The sequence below is a fragment of the Tursiops truncatus genome, chromosome 3 (genome assembly GCF_011762595.2).
Source record: "Tursiops truncatus isolate mTurTru1 chromosome 3, mTurTru1.mat.Y, whole genome shotgun sequence".
Classification (NCBI taxonomy): Eukaryota; Metazoa; Chordata; class Mammalia; order Artiodactyla; family Delphinidae; genus Tursiops; species Tursiops truncatus.
In genome coordinates this window covers 26,581,511-26,600,913 of record NC_047036.1, presented here as the reverse complement: position 1 = coordinate 26,600,913, position 19,403 = coordinate 26,581,511, and the positions used below count along the sequence as shown (strand labels likewise).

The window sequence follows — 19,403 nt, the reverse complement described above, 5'->3', positions numbered from 1 at the left end:
TACCAAAGAGAAGAGGCATGCCTCCCTCTTTCTAGTTACCTGACTGCTCATTGGGGTGTGCCTGCAGCCCAGTCCTCTTCCATCCTCTAAATACCTGCCAAGCAACCAAGCACAAAATTGGCCAGAAAAGAATCCTCTTGGGCGGGTGATTAACACCTGACTTTTCTCCTCCCGTTTTAGTCAAATAGCCCAGTAACTAACAGTGCAAATTTATCAAAGCAGTTACAGTCAGCGCCTTGAAGGCTTGATTGCTCCGTGAAGTTCAAGGCAAATTACCTTTAAAATGCAGTTCTAATATCTTATGTGTAGATTTTTTTTTTTTTCCTAGCAACACACTTGGAGCACAAATAACTTTTGCCTGGAGAAACATCGGTATTCTGAAAAACAATGACATTGATTTTTCTCAAATAGTCTACACTTTCTCTCTTTTGAAATGAATAAGAGGATAATTCAGACAGGATTTTAGAAACTGTACCTTTCTAGGAGGTATGGGGGAGCAGGGTTGGCACAAATAAGAACTGAGGTACTGTCTCTGCTCTGGCATGAGAAGGTGGGATAAGGCCCTAAACTTAGTGAGTCAGTTCTGATTCACCCTTTGTGTTGCTTTTTAATGCTCATATCCAGCTCAGATCCAATAGAGAGGCGAGTAGCAGAGGGTCTGGGGGATGGCTGTGGACTAGGTGAGGAAGAGGTGAAATGGATCACTTAGGCACTGATGGAAGGCGGGAAAGATGTAAGGTGGGAGAAATAGTCAGAAGAGGAACTGCAGGAGGAAAGAGAATGGTTGAAAATGCACAGGGAAAGTAAAGACAAAACAGTGAGAAAGCAGAGGGAACAAAGACACGGCTGCACGGTGGGGAGAGTATCCTTCTGTCCTTACCATGAAAGATTCACCACTCTTACCAAGGACTTCTGTGATCTGGACTCCCAGTCACTCGACTCCAGCCAGCCTAACTCCCTCGCTGCTCTTGAGCACGCCTGCCTTAGGACCCTCCATTTTCTGTCTTTTCCCCCCGACTGTCAACTAGGTTTGCCCACTCACCTCCTTCACAACTCTACCCGTTGGCTGCACTAACCACGCCCTACATAAAGTAGCACCTCTCTCGCTCTCTAACTTCTTTACCACGCTTTATTCTTCAAGCTGCAATCACCAGCCGACATCGTATTTATTTGGCTATTGTCTGAACCTCCTGCCGCCCACCCTCCCCTTTCCCAGAAGGTAAATTCCGTGTGAACAGGGACTTTGTTTTGCTCACTGCTCTATCTCCAGCACCCAGAAGAGCGCCTGACGTTTTGTGAGGGCTCCGTACACGCTGTAGGAATCAAGCGGTGGGTGCGGGTGGGAGAAGGGACCAGAAGACAAGTGCTCGGAAGGGGTATCCAACGCAATAGCACACCTGCCGTTCTTTTTCTCTTTCTCTTCTCCCCGTCTTTCCTTCTCCACTTTAAAGGCTAAGGACAAGAACCGGGAATGCGAGAAATAAGGAAAAATCCAAATTAGTCCAGCTCAAGTCCTGGTGAAAAGTGCACGATGGAGAAGGGCAAAAGGGAGAGAACAAATGGACACACAAAAGTGAAAGAAGTGAAAAGTAAGAAGAAAAGGCTGGTAGACGTCACTCTCTCGGGTCACTCTCCCCGACTCCCTCTCCCGGCCGGCGCGGCTCGTCTCGCCTTCGCCACCACCGCGGAGGAGACCAAGCCCGCCTTCCACGGAGGGCGCCCCAGGCCCGCCTCGGCCGAGGCATGGCACGCGCCCGTCGGAGCCGCGAAGGCGGCGGGACTACAGCTCCCAGGGTGCCGAGCGCGGGGGCGCCTGCGCAGTGCGGCGGGAGGCGGCGGTCTGTTCTCCGCTGAGGAGGAGCGGGGCAGAGGAGGGAGGCAGCGGGTGAGAGTTCAGAGTTCAGCAGCAGCAGCCCGAGCCCATGATTCCCATATGCCCTGTAGTTTCTTTCACCTATGGTGAGTATAATGTGCCCCGTCGGGGTCCCCGTGTGGCCCCTTCCCCGGCCCGGGGCGGCGGGGAGGCGCGGGGGGTTGGGGCAGGCTCTGGGGAGGAGGCGGCGGCCGCCACCCGGGCGTGCGAGTGAGTGAGGGAGTGCGAGGCGGGAGGGGGAGGCGGCGCGGCCGCGGCCCGGCCCGGCGAGGGCGGCTTCTCACGGAGCCTCTCTCTCTCTCTCCCCTTCCCTCCCTCGGCGTCTCTGCCCCTCTCCGCGCCTCTCCTCCCGCCATGGGACCCGACTCTCCGTGCCCGTCGCAGTGCCCAGCCGGCTGGGGGAAGATGCCAAAATGGCGACCGGCAACTACTTTGGATTCACCCACAGCGGGGCGGCGGCGGCGGCGGCTGCGGCCCAGTATAGGTAACGGCTCCCCGCCCTCTCCCTCCTCTCCCCCTGCTCGCCCCTCCGCCCGGATCCCGCCGACACGACGCCCACACGCCCGCCGCCCCCCCGTGCCCCCCCCCTCCGAGCGCCGGCCGGCGGCAGGCCGAGCCCCGCGGCCTCGCCCGGCCCGGGGCGGGCAGCGGCCCCGGTGGGGGCGGGAGCGGGAGACGGTGAGGCGGAGGGCCTCCCGGGCCTTTGGCGGCCCCGCAGCTAAAATGGCCTCCCGCGGCCTCGGAGCCGAGCCGCCACCCCCGCCGGGCTGGGAGGGAGGGAGCCGAGGCCGCGGCCCCTGCGGTGCCTCCGGTCCCCGCCCCCGCCGGGCCGGTCCCCACCTCCGATATCCCTCCCACTTGGGGAAAGAGACGGTGGGCGAGGGCACCTTTCGGGGAGTGCGGAGTCGCGCCGCCGCCCGGGCACCGGTCCTCGCCCGGTGCTCCGGCCCCCCGAGCCCAGATAACGTGTTGTTTTCTTGGGTGCCTTCTCCTGCGTCCCGTGGTCTCCCCTGGCCTTCCACCCGATCCCCGCAAACAGACTGTGGGTGTCATCGCATTCGTTTGGTTCCTTTAGTTCTCCCTTCAAGGAGAGAGGTAAACACACCAACCACCTGTGAATTGTGTAGCTGGTAGGCTGGAAGAGATGTGCGAAGTTTCTAGTGCTGATAAATGAGTCCACAGCTTTGTTCTGGCTGTTGCGTTTAGGCTCCAGGTGGGCCAGTAATTTCCCTTGGCGGGTCTTTCCCCTCCAGGGAAATGAAAAGTGCAAGTGAGGTGCCGTGAAATGCACCCTATGAAATCTCTTACTTAAGGGAAGCTCTAATTTCTGAAGTTTCTGTACTTCGTTATATATCTTATCAAAAGAAAGAAAAACACTAGATTCTGTTGTTGTTACTTTTGAGTCAGCCTGAGACAGTCTCTTTAGACTCAGGCCGTAAGCGTTCAGGGCTCCTAAGTGATCAGCTTTTTATAGAGAGAGATTATATTAGATATCTGTGTACTAGGTAAATTAGCTATTGGTTAATAAACCCAGGTAGTTTTCTCACCTCATTCACTTCAGGCGGCGGGTTGTCTAAAGGAAAGGACATCACTGGGAACCAGAAGACCTGGGTTCCAGTCTTTTTTGCTCCGGATTTTAATGACGTTGGGGACATCTCTTATTTGGTCTTTCATTTTCCTCATCTGTAAAATTGGGCTATCTTTTTTGGTTAAAACGTGTAATTCTGAGGAACAGAGTTGCCATATTTCATGGAATTATAAGATAGCATTTATTATAAAGGAAGGGTATCATTATTTTATGTATCACTGAAAAAATCACCACCAGTTAAAATATGACTCAATGCTTAAGACCCCATTGATTTTTAAGAGATATTAAAATGTGTTTTATTGATGAAATTAATATTCTACTAATTGTCAAATGCGTTGAACACATGTGGCATTTTTTTACAAGTCTCTTTTACTTTGAAGCTTATTTCCAGAAAAAGAACTGAGATGACAAATTATTGGGGCATGATCTTGGGGCTTTTCAAACTTTAAAAAAATTCTTTACTTACAAATTGTGATAATTAAACAACTAACAAAGTCCCAGCCACTTTAATAAAGAGCAAATAATTTTCGTGGAGAGAAAAATCAAGCCATTTTCTTTTTCTGGGAAACAAGATACAGCTAATCAGCACTGTGCTGTAAATCTACTGCTACCAAGTACTGTGTGTCCTACACAAGGCTGTATTTAACCATTTAAGTTTTAATTGTTTTACACAGTATTTTTCTGTTACTGTGGGCAGAGTGATAGATTTGTTGGATTATTAACTGTTTACTGAAAATGTAGTGGGTTTGTTCTTTGTGGCAGTTTTGAAATATTTTTTCGAATGCAAACCTATAGATAGAAATGAGGGGAGGAAATGCCAATTTAAAGATAATCATTTTTTGATCAAATATTTGCATGTATGTATTTTATCCCAGTATAGGAAGCTATTACAGAATTTCTGTACCTAGTTTTTCTTTGGCTTTGAATCTTATAAAAGTTTCAGTAAACTGTAACAGCAATCCAAAGTATTAAATTGCTTGTTAATATGTGTGTCTAATGAGAAAAGACTAGTCTTTTGACATCACTTATTTATGCATGTATTGGCAAAACTAATTGTTAAGATGCTCTGTCCTTGTATATAACATACTATATAGAATTGTTTGTTTTTAATGGAAAGAAATCAGGTCCAGTAATGCTAATACCTTGGTTCAAGGAAGATGAACAAATAGCATTAATAATAAAAGCATATGCAAAAAATGCAGTGATGGTGCTCATCTTTCTTCCTGTCTGGAAATCATTAAAATGTAACTTTGAGACATGGAAGACCAAGGCTTACTTTGCAAAAAAGAATTTTTTTTGAAGGATGTAAACTTAAGGAGATCTTAAACATTTATCTGTAGATTATGTGAATAGTTGCTTCACCTGTCGTTGAGTGCAGATAACTGAGAGTAACTATTCTAAGTCTAGATTTAATTCCGGTTCTTAGTTTTCTTGGTTACCACTATGTGAGGTATTTGATTAAATTTATTTTAAATTTAGACTTTCTTTTTGCTTGTTAATATTTGAGATTTATAATGGCATACTAAGTATCAAAGTTCTTTAAGAGATGTTGTAAAGATCTCTTATAAGTTCTACTACTAATAACCTTTAGATAAACCAGGTTTTTCTTTTGTATAATACATATTAAATATTTTTGTGGTAAGCATTTATTCAGTCTTTGTGCTACACGTTCCATCGGCTACTGATTGCTTTTCTTCCTGCTTCTGTATTTTTTTAAGGCTAGTAAATAAACCTATTGGTGCCATTTGCCACTATTGCAAATGTAATCTTTTCTTACCTTTCATGTGCTTTTTTCCCCTTGGCAGTGACAAAATCAGAAAGGTTTTAAGTATTAATTATTGTGTTTATAAGTATATATTTCTGGTAGAATGTTAATTTGGGGTGTGTAGGACAAGGCAGATCTCAAGCATGATGAAAAAACAGGAATGGCTTCATGGCAGAAAGGGAACTTGGTTAGATAGGTAACTACTTCAGTAGAGTACCTTTTTTGTTTGAGAAGATATACTTAAAAACTTTTAGACAGACATTAATTTTATAATAAATTTTGAAAAAAATGATTTCAACAGTTGTAAGAACTTACGGTAGCAAAGAATGTGAGAAAGATAATTCTCAGTGGAAAAAACTTTCTAATTAACTATCATAGGATCAAATGAGTTTTTTTGTCTCCTTCATTGGCAGTTTTACAGAAGTTCTCATAGGAGTTCTTCAGTTTTTGAAGGGGATTTGTGGCATAAACAAATATGCTATGTATATGTAATATAAACTAAAGTAATCCCATTATATCCCACTATGAATAGGACATAACTTTTTCTTGGAGAGTTTTAAACAGCTAGTTTCTTGTATTCTTTAGAAAAGCCTTGGTCATATCTTTCTTGTCACCTTTCTATCTACTCAAGATGCTTGTCTGTTAACCTGCATAACCTAAATGTTTAGCTTGTGCTTAAACTAATTTTCTTTGTTCTATCTATAGCTCTTAGTGTATCATTGGTATCTGAATGTTATTCTACCTTCAATAAAGTTAGCTATTTAAAATAATCATTCGCCAACTTTTTTTTACCCTTTTAATATCTAGAATTAATTGAGTTCAAAAATTTTATAGAGTAATGATTGTATAAAGGTACAAAGTAATTGCCCCCATATTCTTAGGATCTCAGCAAATGTTGTTAAATAATAAATGTTTAAGTGGATTTCGACTGTTGTCTGGACATTAGCTTAAATTAAGTATCTGTTAGTCAAAAGAAGGCATCTCATCTAGTGATTCTTGAGATGTCTTTAGGACATCTGTTCCTAAAGGATAAGTATCTTTTCACATCACTAAGATAACTTGGGTAGGTTGATTGGCCAGTGAATTTTCCTCCTCTTTTTTGCTTTTTATTTGAATGTAGAGTTAAGAATATTGTATCTTGAAGGAAAGAATAAAAGTAACACTAGTAAGGTAGAAAGAAGTAATCACTAACTGAGATGGTGAGAAAACCAGGTGAACAGGTTTTTGAAACCGATCTTAGTGATGGAAATTTACTGGCTCTACCAAAAAAAAAATTACTGCAACTGCTAATTATATCAGCTCCTCCACTGTTGAATCAGAGATCTTAGGATTCATATTGCATGAATGAATTTGAAATAATGAAAATTTTCTTTCCAAAAGGATTAGTGCTTTTACAATGATGATATATATCCTGTATATGTTATTAATAGCCTTAAGAGTAGGATGAGGGAGACTAGCCCTGTATAGAATGCTTAAAGTGTATGCTTGACTGTGTTTTTATAACGTGCCTCACAGTATACTATAATGAAAAGGCTTTGGATTTGAATCTCAACTCTATCTCTTTAGACACTTATGCAAGTCACCTAATCTTTCTACAACTCAGTTTCCTCAACTAACTTGCTTTGAGGTGAAGTTATTAAATATAAACCTTCCTAGCCTAGTGCTTGATTTTCAGTAGGCATTTTACCAATGCTAGTTTTCTATAGAGATTTGTATAATAATACTAAAAGGGTTTTAAAAGCTCTCCATAGTTGATGGCTATCATACACTTAATACATAGAGCTTCATAATCTCAAATGTTTTAAAAGTAGGTACTTGAGTATCAATTGGAGGCCTCAGTTTCAGTGTCAGTTTAATAGGGACCTCCAAGTTTTTAATTGTTTGCAAGCAACATGATTATAATCAACAGACTAATATGAGAAATAATAAAGAGTTCAAATTTTCTGGATCTAAGATCACTCCTGTTTCAGCAATGTTGAATTAATTAGATTATCAAATTTCAAATAAGTCCTTTTTATATAGCCACAGAATCTATTAAGTAGAAATAAAACTAATGAGATATACAAAACACTTTAAGAAAAAAATACAGTAGGCTATAAAGGGCATAAAAGAAGACAAATAATTGAAGATGGGCTGTGTTCATGCAGTGAAAAAAATCAGTACTATCAAGTTATCAATTTTCTCCTAAGTAGTCTATATGTTTAATGTAATTGCAATAAAAATCACAACAGGCTTTTTGGGGTAACTTGATAAAGGAGTTCTCATGTTGATAGTGAAGAGAGTATTTGTCCAAAAGTAGTCATGACAGTCTTGTAAGATCATAAGGAAGGTCTTGTATTAGCGGGGACCAAAAGATGTTATTAAACAGGAAAATGTGGTATTGGTAGAGGGATAGACAAATAGATCATTCGCTTAAAATAGCCCAGAAATAGATGTATGCTTATGGGCAGTTGGATTAGAATATATAGCTGTTTAAGTAGAGGTATTTGTCAAAAAAAAGCAAATCAACCAAATTATTGTTCAGAAGTACACCATCAGGATAATCAGAAGACAGTCCTTGGGCTTATAAATGTAGTAATTGACAAAGTATGTTAGAATTACTAGAATGAGATTAAAGGTGAGGAGTGCGCCAACAACATTGTCCTTGGCATCACTCTATCAGAATTAGGTTCGTTGTTCCGAGTATAACATTTCTTAGTGTTTTGTGAAAGCTGTGTGCAGTGCAGCTCTTAATTCATCCTTACAGAGGGCGAATTAATGAAGCAAAGAACACTGGGCTTTTTTGTTGTTTTAGTATTAGTCTCCTCATGTAATATATACATTAAAATACGTTCATAGGGAGTAACTTACAGTATGCATAGTCCCTGCTTTCAAGGAGTTTACACTCCTGGGGGATGAGGGTAGGGGCAGGTATACCTCCAGGTAACTATGCCATGATAGCGATCATAACTGAGTTTTAATGAAATACTAAAATGGGGAATTGGAGGATTCTGACTATGGAGTTTGGGGTAGGCTTCATGGTCTTTAATTCTGAAAATGGAGGGAAGGTCATTTTAGACAAAATGTGTTGAACCAAGATAGGAATGAATTAAATCCACCCCCCACTCCTCCCCGCTGGCTGCGCTGTGTGGCATGTGGGATCTTAGTTCCCAGACCAGGGATTGAACCCTAGCCCTCGGCTGTGAAAGTGCTGAGTCCTAACCACTGGACTGCCAGGGAATTACCTAAATTAAATTCTTGATATGGTTGATAGTTGGTGGGTTCTGAAGTCAGGCTAGCTGAGCTGAATCCAGGATCCCTCTACTATTTGTCATGTGACATTGGGCAAACAGTCCTTTGGTACTTGAGTTTCTTCATCTGTAAATTAGAGATAATACTAATAATTACCTCATAGGATTGAAATTTTAAAAAAATTCTCCATCGAAGTATGGTATATATAAAAAGAACTGCACATATAATAAGAATATAGCTTGATGAAATGTCATAAGCTGGACACACCTGTATAACCAGCACCCAATCAAAAAAACAACACTATCAGCATCCCTGGAGGCCTCTACAGTCTCCATTGTGATTTGAGAATTCAATGAGATAAAATTTATAAAGTGCTCAGAATAGCCCCTGCATACATATATCTCCATCAATGTTAATATTATATTGAATAGACATTTGGAAATTGAGCTCAGAAGAGGGATAAGGGTCGTAGTGTAAATCCGAATATCATCCATATGGTGGGGATCCACCATTATAGGTGTGAGCATGGATGAAACCAGAGAAAGTACAGTGCCTGTCGTACATCAAACATTTAGTAAACGTTTTTTGAATGAGTGGGAAAAAAAATAGAACAAAGCCATGGTTACAAACTTGGGGGACATCTGTGTTTAAAGTAGGGCCAAAGAAAGAAGCAAATACTGAGACAGGGTCGGGGTGGGCAGAGAGCTGGGAGAATGTAGTGTTCATAAAAACCAAAAGAAGATGGAGTAATCAGCAATGTTAGGGTTTTAGAGAGGCTGGATAAAGGATTGATAGTTAGCAAGATCTTTGGTATAATTTTCATGGGCAGCCAGTATAGAAAAACTAGAATCTGATCGTTTGGAGCTACAGAAAGACAAGCATAAAATTTCGCATAAGATAGGTCTTGTAGTCGAATTTAGTATTCAAATAAATTTTTTTGTTGCTGTTGTTGACGTGTAGTTGATTTACAGTGTTGTGTGAATTTCTGCTGTATAGCAAAGCGGCTCAATTATACACATGTATACATTCTTTTCCATTATGATTTATCCCAGGATATTGAATATAGTTCCCTGTGCTATACAGTTGTTTATCCACAGATAAATTCTTGAGTGTTCTAGAGGTTAAATGGGCTTAAAGTATTTGGAAGCACTGTTTTTGAAGATGGATTAAATGAAAATAAAATTTTTAATTCATTTTTTATTTCTGGGAAAAGATACTGTGCCTGAACCACCCCCTCCCGTCCTTGGAAAAATTGTCTCCCACGAAACCAGTCCCTGGTGCCAAAAACGTTGGGGACCACTGACCTAAAAGGATAGTAAAATAGTGAAATAATTGGAGGATGTTGCATTGTCTAAAGTATTGCATTGTCTATCAAGAAGGTATGAAAGAAAGGAGAGATGCTGTCTTTAATAGTTGGCTTTTAGTTTTCCTTCAACACAGTTGAGGAGTCAGAATTACTAATTCTCTGTTCATACTGGCAAAGGGAAGAAAGTTAACACAAGACGATATTTGACAACTCTTAGCTAAATAAGATAAATACAAAAATAGCACCACTCTAGACAAATGATAATGGTGAAATTAATTGTATAAGCAAAATCTCAGCCTAAGAGTCTATAGATACAATGTCCTAGATGATTTTTTTCAAACTGAAGAATCAGTGAGTGAAAAATATATTTATAAGGATAAAAAAGGAAAGTAAGGTATTCTTATCTAGTTAACAGGAAGAACTTCATTATGTAATATTCTGTGACAAGTTCCAGAACATCCCATTTTGCTAAAAGTATATGTGGCAGAAATCTTTCATGTTTTGTGATGTTTGTGAACCCAAATTTACTCGATATGGTTCATTAGTGGACAGACGCTTAAGGCAGATATGTATACAAAGGTAGTTGGAAGGAAATAGATGGTGTAAAATTTTAAAAATTCTTTAGATCATTCCAAAGGAAAAAACTGATAATGTTTTACAGTTATGGAGCAAAGTAGATGACCATCTCTCTTCAACAAAATATGAGCCATAAAACATTTCAAAACTTCTTTAAGCATTGCATTTTGACAATTCAAATGCAGGAAGATGAACCAAAGTAATGGCGGTTAGAACTTATTAGAAAAATATTTGAAATGTGGAATTAGCATTTATGAGATGGACATGTTCCATGTTCATGCATGAAAGTTGATGAGCAGTTATGTTCAGAGAACATGGTGCATTTTGTGTATATGTGGAATAAAAATTTGGGTTTATTGTACTCTGTATTTAAAATTTTCTAATAGTATTTTCATTATCCCTTATTCTTATGTAAATTGTCAAATGACCTCAAAAATACAGAAAATGTAAGAGGTCCAATGGACCCAAATGATATTTCTCCTGGCATGTTTAGAGTTAAAAGATGTCAAGAAAACTGTCAACGGTTTTCATGTGTTATTTAACCACCCTCCCTCCCTTGTAGTCTACCCATCTAAAGAGTTGGTAGAAATTTTAGGATTAGTTATTTTATTTGTTCTAGTTTTTAAGAAGAAAATAGAGCCTGAATTTAAATTTCTTCTAAAATTCTACAATGATGCAGTTATTCTTTTAATAGCACTGTGAAGGTTAATGGGAGCATGACATTACAATAACAAGTTTAGGGAATATTTAAAGGTGGTTTGTCTTTGGGATTATTCCATGAGAAAGTTTAATTTTGCATCATTCTCAACATTATAAAATACTAAATGTAAAGATAAATTTGTCAGTGATTTTGTAGATACGTAAAACGCCATAATTTGACCTAGAAAAGTCCAGCAATGTTGAGCATTAAATTTGGACTAATGGAAAGGTTAAATTTTGTTTTGTGTGCCAAGAGAAAGACAGAAAAAAAGTTTTATCAGTTACTTTACCATTTTATGCAAAATTGAAACAAACACATATAAAGTATGTTTTCCAGGGGAGTAAAAGCACATTTAATAATGTAAGTGACAGGAGCTGCCTACATTTTCTTGCCTGAGACTTGTTTCCCTCATGGCCTTTCAGAAATGAAACATTCCGCATTTGTCCTATAGTGGTTCCTTTAGAAATTTAGCATATTTCACTTAGTCTAAAGTTAATCATCACCTTTATTCTCCTAAACAATACGAGGACTTAAAATGTTTTAACTTTGGTCAGTCCACTCCTGATTTTTGTGCTTTTGTTGTACTATATTTCAGATGTTCTTAACCCCACAACTGTTGTTGAACAAAATTATTGTTTTATATAGCTAGTATTTAAATTTGCCTTCGTATTTACCACTTTTTTATTATTATTTAATATTCATTCCCTCAGATCATTTTCATTCTTCCTAAAGTAAATCTTTGAGAATGTCCTTTAATGTGGGTCTACTGATAACAATGTTTTTTTGGTTTTTCTCTGTTTTTTAATCTCAAAATATCTTCATTTCACCCTTCTCATTCTTGAGAAGTCATCACTTAGTTTCTAGGGATTTTTTTTCCTCAAGCTACTCGTGCTTCTCTCTCTTTGGTGTTTACAGTTTTACTCAGATGCGTCTTGGTGAGAACTCCTTATTTAATCCTACTTAGGGTTAGTTGGGGGCTCCTGGATCTGAGGATTGTTATATCAGACATTCTATTTAGATGTTTCCTCTCTCCCTTTTTCTTCATTTGCAACTCCAATGAGTTGTAAGTTACCATTTTTTATTCTTTTCTCTTGGTCTTTTAACCTCTTTAATATCTTTCATCTCTTTGTGTGCCTTCTGAGTAATTTTTATAGATTTTTTTTTTGCCAGCTATGTCTAATCAGTTACATAATGCCTTTCTGAGTTTCTGATTATAATTTTTATATACTGTATTTCATTTCTGGAAATTCTGTTTTTTTTTTTTTTTTAATTCATCTGGTTGTTTTTGATTGAACTCTTAGTTCTTGGTCTTGGTTTTCATAGGCTCTTTAAGTGTACTTATTTTATATTTCGTATTCAATACTAATACTTGTAGTCTTTTTTTTTTTTTTTCCCCAAACTCTTGCTCCTAGTATCTTGTTTCCTTATGGGTTTTGTTTGTGATTTTTGATTGAGATCTCCTCTTTTTTGGAACATGGTAGCATTAGAGAGGAATGAGCATTTTGTGGTACCTGGAAGGAAATAAATAAATAAATAAACGCCAAACCAAGTAGTTAGTTTGCCTGGTCAGCTAATGTGAATTCCAGAGCCCAAAGTAGAGGAGTGCTGGCTTTTTGTTAAGAATTATCAGGAGAGGGCTTCCCTGGTGGCACAGTGGTTGAGAGTCCGCCTGCCAATGCAGGGGACGTGGGTTCATACCTCGGTCTGGGAAGATCCCACATGCCACGGAGTGGCTGGGACCGTGAGCCATGGCCGCTGAGCCTGCACGTCTGGAGCCTGTGCTCTGCACAGTGAGAGGCCCACGTACAGCAAAAAAAAAAAAAAAAAAAAAAAAAAGAATTATCAGGAGAGGCTTTTTCTCTCTTTTACTTGGAGCCAAGGCTGAGACAGGAAAGTTTCCTTACAGTTCTCCCTTAAAGGGAGAAGTGAGCTTTTTCCTAATTCACCTTCTGTTAGTTTTGTGTGGGAGTTCCAAAATTCTAAGCCATTACTTCCCTATGCCTTTGATGTCTCTGCTAACATAGAAAATATTTGTACAGCAGCACACCAGGTAAACTGGGAGGAGATTTGGAGCCCTAGATAAGACTATTACACAGCTGTAGGCAGCATACTTGGGGCTCTGGCCACTTTTTCAGTGCTCATTTTACCAGAGAACAAGTACTGTTTCCATGTCATAAGATAGAAGGAAACATTTTGCTTAAAGGGGCAGTAAGTAAAGAGCAGGAAAATGAATGGTGAATACCATTAGACTCTAAGTTAATGTTCTGTATCGTAAAATGGTGGTTCTCAAACTTTTTGGTTTGGGGACCCTTCTAACCTCTAATTATTAAAAACCCCCAAAAGCTTTTGCTTATGCAGATTATATAATATTTACTATTTTAGAAATTTTAAAAATATTTATTAAATTGTTTTAAAATAGTAAAAATACCACTACATGCTAACCAGAAATATCTTTATGCAAAATAACTATATTCCAACCACTGAAAAAGTAGTAAGATGAGAAGCATTGTTTAACATTTCTACAAATCGTTTTTTTTTTTTTTTTGGTGGTACGCGGGCCTCTTACTGTTGTGGCCTCTCCCGTTGTGGAGCACAGGCTCTGGACGTGCAGGCTCAGCGGCCACAGCTTACGTGCCTAGCCGCTCCGTGGCATGTGGGATCTTCCCGGACCGGGGCACAAACCCGTGTCCCCTGCATCGGCAGGCGGACTCAACCACTGCGCCACCAGGGAAGCCGCCTCTACAAATCTTTTTAATATCTCAATTAAGATGGTTGGATTCTCATACCTGCTTCTGCATTGTCTGTTGCAGTAAATTGTTTGGATTAAAATATATGAAGGCAATCTGTAATTGAAAAGGGAGAACCAACCTCCTGAGCCCTCTGAAACGGTCTTAGGGACCCTCAGCGGTCCTTGGATCACATTTTGAGAACCACTGTTGTATAGAAACTAACGGAGGTGTAGGATACCGCTTATGCGGATGAGCCATTTGTACACATAAGTTATTTTAATTTCAGTAGTGACTATAAATTTAGTAGTGTAGTATGAAGCCAGGTCATATTAATGGCATTCAAAAGCACTTAGAGATGGGCCTGAAGTTGGATATAGATTAGGGTTGAGGCCAGAAATGTAGATATTAGAGTTGTGTTGGGATAACTAAAAAGGAGTATTTAAATTCGGGGTTGGTTTTTTGGTCATTGAAGTTGCCAGCTTGAGAATTCTATTCTGATATCTTTCTGCTTATCTTTCATTACTCCCAGAGTAATGCATTAATTAATTAAAAATAGTATAGAAGGGCTTAATGAAAACAACAGTCCCTTATTTTCCTTCTCCCTGCCTCCCAGTTCCCCACCTTTAACGCATTTTGGTTTTATTTCTAACCTCCATATCACTAAATAGTATGCTGCTTTTTTATGTCTTAATTTATCAACTTTATGCATTATAGTTTGATTCCTTACAATCATGGTTAGGATTTCATACATACTCTCTCATGCTTCTCATTTCTCCTCCCAGATTCAGTGATAATGATTATTTCTGTTGCTTCAAACAATACACACCAATTCTAGTTCCATCAAAGGTAGACAGTATCTTGGTACTCTCTAAGAATCTTGAAACCCTTGTGCTTTACTTTCCCTCTCTCTCCACCCCATCCCCCAACTCAGCTCTCGTTTTCCTTGTGATAACACTTATATTGTGTTCTGTAATCATAGTTTATCTTCCGTGATTTAGGTTGATTCTAAAACCTTAAAGCAGAAAACTGTTTCATTATTATGACTGTAAATAGTATTTACTCTGGAACCAAGTACTGTTCTAGGATTAGAATTCCTCATGTATTCCATTTTTACAACCCTGTATCACTTAATAGAGAATTTTTGCAGGGTCAATTTCAAACAGATTTTTCCTTTTTTACACCCTACTAATTGCTCAACTGAGATCATGACTTTTCTTGAGCAGTTTCATATTTCCTGAAGTCTTTCATTACCCTTTTTTCACACAAATCTTCTTGGTGCCTTGATTATATCATGAGATTTTCCCAGGCTCTTGGTCTGCTGTCTATTGTCCAGTCATCTGTTTTCCTAGACATCCTTCTCCTGGAGGCTTCTGTCCTTCCTTTGATTTCAGTCTCATAAACTTACTGCCTTTCTGGGCCTGCTGCATAGCTGCCGACCTGGGCTTTTATCTGTCTCCTGAGTTTGAATCCACTGTGTGTAGGATCCCATTATATCTTTCTTGTTTTATTTTTTGCTGAAGTACATTTTCATGTAGCTTCCTAAGAAAAGGCATGTGGGAGGTAAACTCCTTCATACCTTGAATGTCAAAATCATTATTCTGTGTTAATAGTTTAACTGGGTGCAGAATTCTACATTGATAATCATTTTCCCTTGAATTTTGAAGATATTACCCTATTGTCCTCCAGCCACTGGTGTTATCAGTAAGTCTGATTTTCATTTACTTGTATGTAGGTGATCTGTTTTTCTTCTCTCCCGGAGATTTAAAGGATCTTTTTTTTTGTCTTGTGTTATGAAATGCTATCAATATATGTCTCTCAGTGTTGTTCTTTCATTTCTGTTTTATACTCCGTAGATATTTGAATTTGAAAATACGGGCCTCCCTTCAATAGTGGGAAGTTTCTTAATTTCTTCCATCTGCTTTTTTTCTTTACTCTAGAATTCCTTTTTGTTGGAATATTAGACCTGCTATATTTATCCATTCTCTTTTCTTTTGTCTTTATCTTGTCCATGTCCTTCAACTTTATCTTCTAACTAGTGTAAAATTCTTGTTTTATGGATACAAATTAGAGATTTTTAAAATTCTTATCTGTTGCTTTGAGATATCCATTTCCCATGGGTTCATTCTTATTTCTTTTGCAGTTTATCGTAGGTTTTCTTTAAACATCTGGTGATTTTAGCTGGCTGTTTATTTCGGTAAGGCTTCTGGCTGGCCTCACTTTTTGGTAAGCAAGTAGGGAGCAGACCATTAACCTCCAGCTTAAGTTCAGAAATATGAAGGATGTTTTTACTCTTCAATATTAATAATTTCCTAAATACTCTCCCCCCCCGCCTCCCACCGCCAAGAGAAATACCCTTCCATTTTATGTCTGATTGTTTCTTTTTGGTATCTTTTTGTTTGTTTGTTTGTTTATTTATTTTTGGTGGCATTGCGTCTTCGTTGCTGCGCACACGGGCTTTCTCTAGTTGTGGCGAGCGGGGGGCTGCTCTTCATTGCGGTACACAGGCTTCTCATTGCGTTGGCTTTTCTTGTTGCAGCATGTGGGCTCAGTATTTGTGGCTTGCGGGCTCTAGAGTGCAGGCTCAGTAGTTGTGGCGCACTGGCTTAGTTGATCCGTGGCATGTGGGATCTTCCCGGACCAGGGCTCAAACCCGTGTCCCCTGCATTGGCAGGTGGATTCTTTTTTGTGGTATGCGGGCCTCTCACTGTTGTGGTCTCTCCCGTTGCGGAGCACAGGCTCCGGATGCGCAGGCTCAGCGGCCATGGCTCACGGGCCTAGCCGCTCTGCGGCATGTGGGATCTTCCCAGACCGGGGCACGAACCCGTGTTCCCTGCATCGGCAGGCGGACTCTGAACCACTGCACCACCAGGGAAGTCCCTGTCTGATTGTTTCTTAAACTTTCTTACCCATGTTGTTTATATATTTGTTTCATAATTTATTATTTAATTTGTCCCAGTTTAAAACTGACTGAAGCTGATATGATTTAATTTATTCACAAAAGGATATTACCATCTAAGTAAAAGCTTCTGCTCTACTGGATGCTTAGTAAATGAAAATCTTCTCATATTTCACAAATTATTTTTAATGGCACAAGATTTGGGATTTTATGTCCTGTTCTATTTAAGTTAAAAAATATATATTTATTTTTGGCCACACGGCTTGTGGGATTTTAGTTCCACAACCAGGGGTTGAACTGAGGCCCTTGGCAGTGAGAGCACGGAGTCCTAACCACTGGACCGCCAGGGAATTCCCTATTTAAGAAATCATTTAAAGACAGTTAAAAGTCTTACATTTTATGTAGGGATATAATTTAACACCTTTTATTCTCACACCCCAGACTAGGCAAAAACCTTGATTTGAACTGTTTCAACTTAAGACTAATTTTTATGTAAACTAATTTGAACTTGACCTGAATTTTTAAAAATTAATTTACTTATTTAGACTTAGCTACTTGATACTTAATTGAACGGTTATAGTCCAGTGTAGTCATCTATGTCATGTGAAAGGCAGTTTTCCTAAAGGTATTTGAAATTGGAAGAGAATTTCCCAGATGGGTCTAAGATAACAAATCAGAGAATCTTTATTCTGAATAGTAGTCAGCTGCCCTAGCCCTTGACCCCCTGGGAACTGGGACTGGATCATCATTCTTCACGATGCTTTGGTGGAGCATGTTGTTCCAGCCCGGATGATGGTTAGGGACCTGGCTCTACAGAGCAAGTTAGGTTAGACAGCCCTAGGGATGTCTATGGTAATTGCTAAATGCGCTGGCATCTTTTTATATGATTCCTGGGAAGGGTGACTATAAAATTTATTGTTCAAACTGAGACACATAGGAGAGTGAGAATACTATTAATAATTATGCTGGGGCAATAAGCATAAACAAGAGCACAAGGTCATCCCTTCCTGAGTCGCATGGACTTTTAAAGATCAGTGGCAGGCTTCCCTGGTGGCGCAGTGGTTGAGAGTCTGCCTGCCAATGCAGGGGATGCGGGTTCGTGCCCTGGTCCGGGAAGATCCCACATGCCACGGAGCGGCTGGGCCCGTGAGCCATGGCCGCTGAGCCTGCACGTCCGGAGCCTGTGCTCCGCAACGGGAGAGGCCACAACAGTGAGAGGCCCACGTACCGCAAAAAAAAAAAAAAAAAAAAGATCAGTGGCAGTTTAAGTCAAATTGCCTGCCTAGTGTACTTGACATTCCTATTCTACTCCAACTTTTGTTTTTTGTCCTATAGGACATGTCTTGGGGACCATGAAATGTGAACAGATACTCGATAAAGAGCAGTGGGATGAATGAAAAGAGTATAGGAATTCAAGACTGTCTGAATTTTACATAACCATGTAGCCTCTACGTGGGAAATCTTATCAGTAAATGTTAAATACAAGTTTTGCAGAACTGGTGTATTTATATTTTAAACATAATTCTTTTTCTCAGTTCTAGGAATTTTGAAGAAGTATATGTTATTGGAATTTTTCTTAAGGACGTGGAATTATCCATTGAAAATGTCAATGCCCAACCAATTTCCCACTATTACCGTTTCAACTTCCCTTTTCCTGTCTTATAATTGGCATATATGTAGGAAATGTTAGCTAATTTTAGTATCAAAATGTGGAAAACCTCATCCAAATAGAAATTATAAGAGTTTCTTTGGACTCTGTTCTAAGTTTTTGTTTTTTTTTCTTTTTCATATTGGGCTGAAATCTGCCACCCTTCCATCCATTGGTTCTAGTTCTGTTCTCTGGAGCAGCATGGAGTAAGTCTCTTCTATTAGAAGGCAGCTATCATATCTTCCAAGGTCACTTTTTCTAGACTGAATGTCCCTAGGTCCTCTACTTTTATGTGAAATAATACCCATACTTACAAACTTCATATTGATTCCCTTTGAACACATCCTAATTATCAGTGTTTTCCATAATACAGTTAAAATATGATGGCCCCAGATTTTAATTCTGTGCCATATTTTTTTTTGGTATTGTGCATACCAGTGAAGAATACCCTGTACTATAACCCATGAATCAAACACTCTAGTTTATTAGTGCAGCTTCAGCTTACGTCAGGTATTTTTTTCTTAGCTATTCTTAACTGTTGGCTCATATTAAAACTTATGGTCAGGGCTTCCCTGGTGGCGCAGTGGTTGAGAGTCCGCCTGCCGATGCAGGGGACACGGGTTCGTGCCCCGGTCTGGGAAGATCCCGCATGCCGCGGAGCAGCTGGGCTCGTGAGCCATGGCCGCTGAGCCTGCGTGTCCGGAGCCTGTGCTCCGCAACGGGAGAGGCCACAACAGTAAGAGGCCCGCGTACCGCCAAAAAAAAAAAAAAAAAAAAAAACTTACGGTCAGGTAAATAACTGTTGGGGCTCTCCTTTTTTCAAGAAGGCATTTTTCTGCCTTGGTAATATAGATTTAGCAAGTGTGATTGTGAATGTATTACTTACTCAAGAGAACCTAAAACAACAAAAACGTTTTCATTTGCTAACATTTGTGGGCCTGGTTTTATGTGATATAGGCTCTCAATTTAAAAATTAAAGTAAATGCTATTTTAACTTTAGCTGAAGATTCATTTGATTTACAGTTTTAGAAACTTTTTGTCTCTCTGAGGTTTAAATGTTATGATTGCAAAGCATCTGACTTAGGTCTCCT

The 19,403-nt window shown here is 39.8% G+C and overlaps 1 protein-coding gene across 5 annotated transcripts in view; it reads left to right on the top strand.

Annotated features, from left to right (window-relative positions):
* Positions 1–1,799: 1,799 nt before the first annotated feature.
* Positions 1,800–19,403, top strand: part of ZFR (zinc finger RNA binding protein) — a 75,354-nt gene continuing 57,750 nt past the window's right edge. For 4 of the 5 annotated variants that reach the window (XR_012330641.1, XM_019930186.3, XM_019930184.3 and 1 more), the window contains exons 1-3: positions 1,800–1,959; positions 2,258–2,357; positions 18,495–18,518. Coding sequence is in view for 4 of the 5 variants with exons in the window: in XM_019930186.3 (XP_019785745.1) it covers positions 1,923–1,959; positions 2,258–2,357; positions 18,495–18,518 (161 nt within the window). In the remaining variant the exon portion in view is untranslated. The remainder of the gene's footprint in view (positions 1,960–2,257; positions 2,358–18,494; positions 18,519–19,403) is intronic. The other variant, XM_019930185.3, reaches the window with a different exon arrangement.